This window comes from Saccopteryx leptura, chromosome 3, assembly GCF_036850995.1.
Source record: "Saccopteryx leptura isolate mSacLep1 chromosome 3, mSacLep1_pri_phased_curated, whole genome shotgun sequence".
Classification (NCBI taxonomy): domain Eukaryota; kingdom Metazoa; phylum Chordata; class Mammalia; order Chiroptera; family Emballonuridae; genus Saccopteryx; species Saccopteryx leptura.
The window spans coordinates 279815841-279828031 of record NC_089505.1 but is presented as its reverse complement, the minus strand read 5'-3'; the positions used below and the strand labels follow the sequence as shown (position 1 = coordinate 279828031).

The following is a 12191-nucleotide window of genomic DNA, read 5'->3' as shown; positions in this document are numbered from 1 at the left end:
TTCATTTCTTCCCGCTCATGTTCATGGTTGCGGGTGGCTGGAGCCAATCACAGCTGTCCTCCAGGACAACACCAAATTTTTATTGGATAATGCCTAACGTACACGGGTCGTTGTATGGCTCTCATGGAATTACATTTTAAAATATGTGGCATTCATGGCTCTCTCAGCCAAAAAAGGTTCCCGACCCCTGCCCTAGAGCCTCCAGAAAGGAATGCAGCTCAGCCAACACTTTGACTTTAGCCCAGTGAGTTTCATGTTGGACTTTCTGACCTACAGAACTATTATGTCAATATATTCGTATTGTTTTAAGCCACTGAGTTTGTGGTCATTTGTTATATAGCAGCAATAGACAACGAATACAACCAGTCTTTTCTACCTGGAAAACCTTTCCTCTGCCTTTAAAATCTAGCTTTAAACCCCTATCTTCTGTGAGGTATTCCCTGGCTCTTCAGGGTATGAATACTACTTCTTTATGTTTCCAAAGCACTCTATCATACCACTATTGGAACATATAATTATGTGAGAGATAAATCTGTCTCTCTGTCTTCTATTAATATACTAGAAGTTCTTTGAGGATATGGACTACGTTTTTTTCTTTTTTGTATCCCCAATGTGTAGCAAAGAACAGGATTCAGTAAATGTTTGCTGGTACCCTATATTCAGATTCACATTTTATACACGGTATACCATGTTTTACTTCTTGTTCATTTTTTAATCCATTTGTAAGCTCTGAGCTTCTTAAACGTAGTAATTAAACTGAAAGGCACTTTTAATGAATAGACTTGAATACTGTTAGTACGAGGTAAGGAAGGCGGGAAGGAAAGTAGAAAAGGTATGTTACATAGCAGTAAAATATTGCAAACCTATAAAAACACTTTTGGGAAAAGAAGAACTGATTATAAATTTACGTGTAGGGTTTCGGAGTTTAGCAGAACGTGCCATGGCCAGATCAAAGTGAGCCTGGTCCGCATTCTCACACAAATTGATGATCCGACACAGGCAATCGGCAGCAAACACCCGAGTGGCCCACCGAGGTGCCACAAAAGGCTTTGATTTATCGTCTTCGCCTAGAGTGGTGAACATGGTGTCATCATCCATCTCATCTTTCTTCTCAGATTCTTCATCTTTCCCAATACCTAATGGAGTTGCTGTGCTCATATCTGTAACAAAAATAAAAGCATATTATAACAATCTCTCATTTAGCAAAAATACTTTAGAAGATTGTCAGAAGATTGCTAATTTTTAAAAAGGTTAAATTTTCAATCGTTTGAAAGTAGTAGAATTGGCAAGCTTTCTTTTTTATACAATCAATCAAAAACCAAGAAAATGATAACATAACATAAATACTAGTTTAATATACAGTGCTATCGACAAAGTAACCTGGGATTTTTACACAGGAAAATTTAGTTTGCACCTAGTCATTTTCCAAAAAATAAAGTTCACTACTTTGTAATATAATCTTCAACATTTTAAAAGATATTTAGATTAAAAATCATAAATATTTTTAAATGTAAGCTCAAAATTCTATCTCTATCTCTATCTATATGTATATATAGGTACATATCAGAAGCAAAATAATTTTCATTATTTTGAGAACACATTTTATATATGTATATATTTAATACATACCACTAGAAGCTGCCAGGACATCCTTACAAAGCATTAACCAGTGGGACAGTTTTTCTACAGCCAGTGATGAAAGCATATGTCCCAAAGTATCATGAATATCAGAACATAATTTTCTGTCTGTCTCCCGGTCTAGCATTCCAAAAAGAAGTCCCTCAAGACCTGTTTCTGTTATATTAACACCTTGGTGCCGGCAGTGGATATCACTTTGAGAACTGACTCCAGGTGCAAAAGGACTGACATCTGAAAAGCAATTTTGACAGATGAACTTGCATAAGATTTTGTTGTATACTGTAAGTAACGATTATGCTAAGAAATAAGGCTTTTGTGCAAATTCACAACAGCAACAAAACCAGTTAGCCATATATATAATTTATCTGTGGTCTCCAGATAATTCTTTAGGAGCAGAATTTAATCTGACAATTAAAGGTAAAACCTTGATCTTTAAGATTGATATTATGATGTATTTTAAACAAATGTCCAGGGATGCTCCATAAAAATATTTGATTCTAAACAAAGGTGGTAAAGAGACACTTTTTAAATAGATTTAATTTAATGGGCTGAAAAAAGTTATTGCTATATTTGTTGGAAGAACAAATTGAAACTTATTCAGTCTTATAGTTCATATTTTTTGTTAAATCTATAAAGCCAGAACACAAATTATAAATGAACTGTATCCTAAAGTTTATTTAAAATTTTGGAGAACCTTTTCCAAGAAACATATAATCAATAAATAATACAGTTATGAAATAGTGGTACCGTTCTTAATTTATCCAAAAACCCTTTTTATTCTCATAAATAGCAGAAGTAATAAAACTGGCAGCCCTAAGAATGAATACAGTATGTTTGTTAATAGACTCTCTCATTATACTATGCTAAAATTGAAGTTATTTTGATATCTTGCTCCGTAGTCCGCAAGCAAATTCTGTGCATTAGAAAGTCTTATAAGCAAAAGTTTTCTTTCACAATAGGGGAAGAATCTCTGTCAACTGAGCTCCAAAAAAGTTCCTGAACCACCTATCCCTAGAGAATGGAAGACAAGCTATGAATTCAAGCAGTATTAAAAACCCTACCCCAGAGCAGAAAGACCTGAAGAAGGCAAAGATCTACCTTATACTACCAACATTTCATAGAGTATTGGTTACTCTGGCCTTACCTCTTAGAGAGGTTATATCACAAAAAGTGAACTACTGTCAAAGACTGGAAGCTTTCAAAATAGATAATTTCTCTTTTCAGAAGTCTATTAGTGATACAAAGCAATATCTCCAGTGAGTCACCCTTTATATAACTAAATCATTCTCAAGGGAGGACAGAAGTATTCAGATAAATGGTATCTTTTTTAAGTTACAAAATTTTTTAAAAGGCAAATATGTAAAATTACCAAGAAAACTACTCTGAAATTTTTAAGGTAATAATGACTTTATTTTTAAAAATAAGAAAATTGAACATATTTTAACACAAAAAATGTTTTTTCTTTTCTTTTTTTAATTCAGTGAGAGGAGGGGAGGCAGAAAAACAGACTCCTCCTGCATGTGCCCCAACCAGGATCCACCGGCAAGTGCATAGAGGGTGATGCTCTGCCCATCTGGGGCACTGCTCCATTGCTCAGCAACTAAGCTCTTCTTAGCACCTGAAGCAGAGGCCATGGAGCCATGCTCAGTGCCCGAGGCCAACTCGCTCCAACTGAGCCATGGCTGCAGGAGAGGGAGAGAGAGAAAGAAGCTAGAGGGGGAGGGGTAGAGAGGCAGATGAGTCTTTCTCTTGTGTACCCTGACCAAGAATCAAACCCGGACATCCACACACTGGGCCAGCACTCTACCACTGAGCCAACCAGCCAGGGCCCAAAATATGTTATTTAATAAGTAATACTCATTTGATATGTTAACATATTTAAATGAAAAGAAAACTGATTGATGAATGACTTACTAGTACCACTGCTCTCTTTGTCCCCAGCGTTTTTTGCCAGGCTCATGGCATATTCGCACACTTCAGCGGCTTCTCTTTGTGCAAGCTGCCGGAGGCATGCCACAGCAGCTCGTCGGAGTAGCAGATGGGAACTACACAAGTGAACCTGGAAACCATAACAATGTTAGACTTTTTTTTTTTTGAAGCTGTAATTGGCCCTGGCTGGACGGCTCAGTTGGTTAGAGCATCGTCCTGAAGCCCAGAGATTGCCAGCTCAATCCCCAGTCGGGGCACACACAGGAACAGATTGATGTTCTCGTCTCTCTCTCCCTCTTGCCCTTCCTCTCTCTCTAAAATCAATTAAAAAATAAAATGCTGTAATTGTACTTGCCTCATGAAGATATATCAACACCTAATCTGTGAAGAGACTCTTCATTTAATAGCCTCGGTCATTTAAACACTGTCGTCAAATAATGGCCTTTTAGAAAAATAACAATAGCAGTAAAATATATAAAGAATACTTTAGTAGCCAAAATAACTACTCCAAGGCCTGAGCACCAAATATCATACAATGTACTGAATAAAACTGCAGAAGGATCTTTTGCATGTTATCTCATATATGGTCCTAATAAAATCTGTATAAGTACACATAGATTATATGAAGTGAATGAAAAGTTAGGGGGCAGAGTACTCAGTAAAAAAATTTCTTTTTTTTTAAAGATTTTATTTATTGATTTTAGATTGAAAAAAGAGAGAGAGAAGTGGTGGGGGAGGAGCGGGAAGCATCAACTCATAGCTGTTGCTTCTCATATGATCCTTGACAGGGCAAGCCCAGGGTCTCAAACCAGCGACCTCAGCATTCCAGGCTGAGGCTTTATCTACTGCATCACCACAGGTCAGGCTACAGTAAAAATTGAAAGTAAAGGAAGGTATTAATTAAAATAAAATTTAAAAATCAAGAAAACATCTGAGAAGAATTGTAAAACGAAGTCTTTGGTATAGAATTTTTGTTTTCTCAAAAGTTCCTGTGAGAGTCAATATAGCATATACTAACATATGAAGTAAAGGATAAAAGCACAGTACAGCCTAATGATTGAGAGCTCAGGCTTCGGTTGCCAGGCTGGATTTGAATCCTGATTTAGTCACTTACTCCAGAGTAACCTTAGACAAGTTACTTAGTCTCCCTGGGCCTTATTTGCCCAGATGTATAATGGGGAAAATAATTCTTCATAAGAATATAGTGAAAATAAAAATAAGTTCATAGAAGTGGCTGGCACATGGTAATTGCTCAATAAATGTTAGCTATTAGAGCTATTACTATAGCTCTGATTCATCAAGAAAATATTAAACTATCTTTCACATGCTACATTTTTTTTTTAATTTTTAGTGAGAGGAGGGGAGGCAGAGACAGACTCCCACATGCACCCCGACCAGAATCCCCCTGGCAAGCCCACTAGGGGGCACTGCTCTGCCCATCTGGGGCCCTTGCTCCTTTGCAACCAGAGGCATTTTTTAGCACCCGAGGCAGAGGCCAGGAGTCATCCTCAGCGCCTGGGGCTAACTTGCTCCATAGAGCCATAGCTGCAGGAGAGGAGGAGAGGAGAGATATAGAGAATAAGAGAGAGAGAGAAGTGAGGGGGTAGGCGTGGAGAAGCAGATGGATGCTTCTCTTGTGTGCCCTGGCGGGAATCGAACCTGGAACATCCACATGCCAGGCCATGCTCTACCACTGAGCCAACCCACCAGAGCCCACATGCTACTTTTTAAGCACAGAAGTAATACATTTCATATTTTTATTTTTTTGGTAATACAATATATTTTAGAAAGAATCTTATCTACAAATGATGAAGGGTAGAATGATTATGTGGAATCCATCACCCCTTCACAATGTTAGATAGCATATTTTTAGGTGATAAAAATATCATATATTATAGTCCATTTATATTATTAAGATAGCATCTGTAACTCAAGATATATTTGCATAAAATTCATAGCCAATAAAATTTATACCAAATATTAAAAACTATATATAACTGAGGGGAGAAAATGACAAGTATTTTCCAACAAAATTTTATTTACTTCTCATCCTGAATATAACACATTTTGAAACTTTCAAATGTCCTATAATTAAGAAAGCTTAAGTATGGTCACATGAGATGGGCAGGACAAATCACTTAGACTCGCAGTTTCCGCTTTGTTGCCCATACAAAGGGGACAATGTCCACCTGCCGCTCTTACACAACTGCTGTAAGAACCAAATGACTAAATATATTGCTCACAAAAATTAGGAGATTATTTTATAGCTTCATATTCATTTTGAAATTTCCTCTAATTTTTGTGAGCAGTATGTATATGAAGTAGAACATCATAGAAATTTAATTTAATTATAATTAAACAGAACTATAGCTAAGAAAATATACTAAAAAAATGGTGACTGGCAGAGCCAAAGTAAAAGTGAAAGAAAGAAAACATTTTACAATTTATGAAGTGTTTTCAAAACTCTATTTCAATGATTCTGAGGTGATTTCTTTTTTCACTTTAACATCTCTAAAATGAGAGATGATTATAATCTGTGATATCTTGACAGTCACTGTAAACCAGGTGAACGAATAAAACATTAAATTTGATAAAAATATGTGGCTTCCTCATGCCCCTTCCTAGCCCCTCAGAGAAAACTACAATCTGTAGGACATCGATCACCAGGATTTGGTTTAGCCTGTTCTTGACCTTGAGCTAAATGGAACCATACAGTGTGTTCTCTTCTGTGTCTGGCTTCTTATCAGCAATATGTCTGTGAGATTCATCCATCTGATCCCATATAATAGTAGTTCATTAATTTTTATTGCTGTGTAGTTTTCTGTGAAATAATTATATCGCTCTTTACCCACTTTGCTGACTGATGAACATTTAGGTTATTTTTTGGCTACTATGAATAACATGGCAATGAACATTCCTGTCCGTGTCTTTTGGCATACATGTGCATGCATTTCTGTCGGGCATTTACTTAACAGTGGACCTGCTGAGTAAAAATGTATGCATATATTCAACTTTTATAAATTATGCCTAATTGCCTAATTAGAAAAAGCTTCTTTTTTCCCCCCTACATTCCACAAACCTCAAGAACAGGAATGCTGTGGCTCCTACCTCCATCTTCCTATAAAAAACCCTATTATTTTACTTTATGTAATCTTGCTATCTCTTCTTGTGCCTACCATCCTAGACAAATGGACACCCTTGCTCTGTCCTTGACAACGTGGGCATTAAGCCCAAGTCTTCCCTCACAGACTTCTACAATTATCCCAGAGGACATAAATGTCTATGTGCAGAATACTTCTGTCAGGACAGGAGAATGAATAACTGTGGGTCACATGGTACAAAAAGTCAATAACTGAGTAGAACAGAACATGAAATGTATAAAAATCTAAATTGATTTCACTAATATGAATGAACCCATCCATGTGTAGATGATTTTTCAGAGTGTCAAAAGATCTGGTAATGGAAAAGCACAAAGGCCTTCTGTCACTATGGAAACAAGCCATCCACCTGAATGGCCCCTTTTCTCACCTTATCCTGCCATGCCATTTCCTTCCCACCAGCTGCCTGTAATCTCACTATTTAGTCTTTTGGAAGTGGTTCAGGAAAGTGCTCCAATATGCCTTGTAATAAAATCCATGAGGTTCTACTAAGGATATCAGCTTGCAGACATAATCTTGTGTCGACACAAAGGAAACCCATTGCATTCCCTGTGGTTTCCTGATAACTGCCACTGAGATAAAGAAAGTAATGTTATTACTTTCCCAGATCCTCTTATTTAAATGTGCTCTATCTCATAAGGTCAACCTCCACAGCATACTTTCCATTAATGAGGGGAAAAAAGAGAGAGGAACCAGACAGCTTGAGGAGTGTATGCCTGCATCTTCACCACATTCCTCAGGTGCCTATCTAAGCTTCTGTTCTGCAACAAGTCTACCTGGCTCAAGAGTACCATCTATGGCCTCAGAGCTTGGGCATCAGACCATGGCTTTTGCCAGCATCTTACTTATCATATTGCAGAATTCAATCTAGTGTATATTCTTAGTTGACCTTTTTTTTTTGCGGATGTTCTTCGTAAACATTCCACGTGCACCTGCCCTCTGCCTTGTGGCACACTCAAACTCCCTAATGATGTGGGACTAATTCAGTGCCCTATGGTGAAACAGGTGCAATTGTTGTTGAGTAAAGCTAAATACATCACATAAGATCTAGTCTCATGGCCTTTCAGTTCCTTTACCATATCATGGATGACTTTCCATTCCCTTTCCTCAGCAACAGTCTCCCATGGCTACATCTATAGAGCCTTTACTTCTTTCTCCCTAAATATCAGCCCCTCCTGTCTTTTTTTTTTTTTTTGTATTTTTCTGAAGCTGGAAACGGGGAGAGACAGTCAGACAGACTCCCGCATGTGCCCGACCGGGATCCACCTGGCATGCCCACCAGGGGGCAACGCTCTGCCCACCAGGGGGCGATGCTCTGTCCCTCCGGGGAGTCGCTCTGCCACGACCAGAGCCACTCTAGCGCCTGGGGCAGAGGCCAAGGAGCCATCCCCAGCGCCCGGGCCATCTTTGCTCCAATGGAGCCTTGGCTGCGGGAGGGGAAGAGAGAGACAGAGAGGAAGGAGAGGGGGTGGTGGAGAAGCAAATGGGCGCTTCTCCTATGTACCCGCAAATGGGCGCTTCTCCTATGTGCCCTGGCCGGGAAACGAACCCAGGTCCCCCACATGCCAGGCCAACGCTCTACCACTGAGCCAACCGGCCGGGGCCAGCCCCTCCTGTCTTTACCTTTCTCCCTTATTGAGATTTCATAACCCTTCATTTCAGTGCTGTCTTGTTAACTTCCTCACCTCCCTCACCCTGCTTTCATTTAATTAAATCTGCTTGACTAAAGCCCACCTACAAATGTATCAAAGTATCTGGCTCCTCCATGCCCATACCCAAGTTGTTTACAGGTGCTGGAAAAAAATCTCACAACAGATGAATTAGTACCATCATAAATTACAAAATGGAAATAAAGAGGGCCACTGACCTCTAGTGAACCCTCAGTACAACCACAGGATCTTGTAGTTCTCCAGTTACTTCCAAACTCCCACATCCCATTCTACCCAAACTTCTGACCCTACTGCTGGCTCCCTCATTCATAGGACTTGGTCTTCCTTTTTACTTGATCAAGAAAGTAAAGGCCATTAGATGACTCCCAAATCTATAAGCTCCAAATCTATAAGCTCACCTATATCCACAATCATCCTTTCCTCCTTTCTTTATGCTGCACTGGAAGAGATACCCCTTACTTACGCCCTGAAAACTCTACCCCATTAGAAACCTTGGATGATTAAGATTCCCTCACTGCTCTCTACCTTTGACTTGCCCACCCTACTGGCTCCATGTCCTCAGTATTTAAACATGCTCACTTCTCACTACTGTGGAAGGAAAGAGTCTCCCCTGACCCCTTCATCCCCTTGACTCTTTGCACTCTGTCCTCTACTCCACAAACTTCTGGAAAGATGTTTCTGTTTCTATTCCATCTTTTTTTTTTTTTTTTTAAGATTTTATTTACTGCCTGACCAGGCAGTGGCGCAGTAAATAGAGCATCAGACTGGGATGTGGAGGAACCAGGTTCGAGACCCCGAGGTCTCCAGCTTGAGCGCAGGCTCATCTGGTTTGAGCAAGGCTCACCAGCTTGGACCCAAGGTCACTAGCTCGAGCAAGGGGTCACTCAGTCTGCTGTAGCCCCATGGTCAAGGCACATTTGAGAAAGCAATCAACGAAAAACTAAGGTGCCGCAACAAAGAATTGATGTTTCTCATCTCTCTCCCTTCCTGTCTGTCCCTCTCCCTGACTCTGTCATAAGATAAATAAATAAAATTTTAAAAAAAGATTTTATTTACTGATTTTAGAGAGAAGAGAGAGAGAGAAAGATGGGGGGGGGGGCGGAGCAGGATGGATCAACACCTAGTAGTAGCCTTGACTAATAACTAGTATGTTCCTTGACTGGGCAGGTCCTGGTTTTCAAACCTGTGACCTCAGCATTCCAGGTCAATGCTTTATTCACTGCACCATCACAGGTCAGGCAGTTTCTGTTCCATCTTTAATCCAAGTATCTGGGCTTCTATCTGTATCACTCTACCAGATGATTCAACAGTTCCTTAAATACATCCCACTCCATCCTGTCCCAGGGCCTTTCACATATTTTTCTTCTGCCTTAAAAATAAATGCTGCCTACTCCAATACCGTGTTCTTCCCCAAACTGACTCCTATTTATCCTGAAGATCACACCTTCAATTTTATTTTTTCAGGGGAATCTTTTCTGAATGCCTGGATTATGACAGGCTCCATGTTTGATGCTCCCTGTAGCCTTTTCTAGCACTTATTTCTAAATAATCATTGTTAACCAGGTTCCCTTGAAACTATAAACTTCATGATGACAGATGTATCCTCCATACTTTGCATGATGACTGACATATAGCACGCTCTCACTAAGTATTTGTTGAGTGGATAAATTAACCTTTGAGTAGTATGAACATTCACGTACGTCCTCACTCAAAGGATTAACAACGCCTGATCTGTGGTGGCACAGTGCATAAAGTGTAGACCTGAAACGCTGAGGTCGCCGGTTCGAAACCCTGGGCTTGCCTGGTCAAGGCACATATGGGAGTTGATGCTTCCTGCTCCTCCCCCCTTTCTCTCTCTCTCTCTCTCTCTCTCTCTCTCTCTCTCTGTCTCCAATCTAAAATGAATAACTAATAATTTTTAAAAATTATTAAAAAAAAGATGGATTAACAAAAAACTCACGATTCAAAGGGTTAACAACTGTGAGGATAGCAAAGATCCTCAGAAGTGATCAAACTTTAGGAAATAAAATTCTGAGTAGGAAAAACTAAAAATATGATGCATTCTTAGCCAAGAAACATATAATTCATCAAAATACTTTAAAAGACATGAAAAAGAAAATCACACTGGCTGGTTAGCTCAGCAGTAGGTCATTGGCCTGGCATGTAGAGGTCCCAGGTTCGATTCCTGGCAATGGCACACAGGAAAAGCGCCCATCTGCTTCTCCACCTTTCTTCCTCTTCTTTCTCTCTATCTCTCTCTTCCCCTTCACAGCCAAGGCTCCATTGGAGCAAAGTTGGCCTGGGCACTGAGGATGGCTCCATGGCCTCTGCTCAGGTGCTAGAATGGCTCTGATTACAGCAGAGCAACACCCCAGATGGGCAGAGCATCACCCCCTGGTGGGCATGCCAGGTGGATCCCGGTAGGGCACATGCGGGAGTCTGTCTGCCTGCCCTCCCCCCACCCCCTGCTTCTCACTTCAGAAAAATACTTTAAAAAAAAAATCACAAAATAAAATAAATCATCATAAAATGATTATTGAAGCTGAAATCTTAGAATTCATCATCCAGGATAAAAACTTGCATTTTTTTAAATTTGATCTAGTTTGATCTTTTGGGAAACGAATCTGGAGCTCTCTAAATAAATCAATAAATACAGAGCTCTATACTTACACAAAGGCTAGGAACGAGACTAGACAGATTGACATGTCGTGGTGCAAACATGTGAAGCTGCTGAAGGCAGGAGATGGCAGCTGCCTGGACGAGGGAATCTGAATGATCCTGGGTAATAGCACAGCCCACCAAACAAGAAGAACGAATTGTGGAAATTGTTGCTCCATTTCCTAGCAACAAAATAAAAGAAAATGTAAAATAAAACTTTTTTATTAACACCAAAAATATTTCTAGAGAACAATTATCTTCTAAATACCCCTCCTTTTGATTATGATTCAGATAGTTTCAAAACAAAGGTATGGCCTGACCAGATGGTGGCGCAGTGGATAGAGCCTTGGACTGGGACATGGAGAACCTAGGTTCGAAACCCCAGGGTTGCTGGCTTGAGCATGGGCTCATCCAGCTTGAGCGTGGGAGTCGCTAGCTTGAGCATGGGATCATAGACATGACCCCATGGTTGCTGGCTTGAGCCCAAGGATGCTGGCTTGAGCAAGGGGTCACTCGATCTGCTGTAGCCCCCTGGTCAAGGCACATGTAAGAAAGCAATCAATGAATAACTAAGGTGCCACAACAAAGAACTAATGCTTCTCATCTCTTTCCCTTCCTGTCTATCCGTCTCTTTCTGTCCCTCTCTCTGTCTCTGTTACAAAAAAAAACACCCAAAAAAACAAAACAAAGGCCTGGCCTGACCAGGTGGTTTTGCAGTTGATAGAGTATCGGCCTGGGATGCAGTGGGCCCAGGTTTGAAACCCCAAGGTCGCTGGCTTGAGCATGGACTCATCCAGCTTGAGTGTGGGCTCACCAGCTGGAGCGCAGGGTCGCTGGGCTTGAGTGTGGGATCATAGACATGATCCCATGGTCACTGGCTTGAGCCCAAAGGTGGCTGGCTTGAAGCCCAAGGTGGCTGGCTTGAGCAAGTAAGTGGTCACTTGCTCTGCTGGAGCCCCCTCATATGGTCAATCAAGGCACATAAGAGAAAGCAATCAATGAACAACTAAGGTGCCACAATGAAGAAATGATGCTTCTCATCTCTCTCCCTCCTGTCTGTCTGTCCCTGTCTGTTCCTCTGTCTCTCTCGCTAAAAAAAAAAAAAAAGTCTGCAAAGCCCATGAAAATGATTTAAACA

The 12191-nt window shown here is 40.3% G+C and overlaps 1 protein-coding gene across 5 annotated transcripts in view; it reads right to left on the bottom strand.

The window, feature by feature from the left end:
* HEATR5B (HEAT repeat containing 5B) overlaps positions 1-12191 on the bottom strand; it is an 87285-nt gene that overhangs the window by 32633 nt on the left and 42461 nt on the right. For all 5 annotated transcript variants that reach the window (XM_066378512.1, XM_066378510.1, XM_066378511.1 and 2 more), the window contains exons 21-24: positions 11066-11235; positions 3553-3697; positions 1630-1869; positions 909-1160 (exon numbers count right to left, since the gene is read on the bottom strand). In XM_066378512.1, coding sequence (XP_066234609.1) covers positions 909-1160; positions 1630-1869; positions 3553-3697; positions 11066-11235 — 807 coding nt within the window. The remainder of the gene's footprint in view (positions 1-908; positions 1161-1629; positions 1870-3552; positions 3698-11065; positions 11236-12191) is intronic.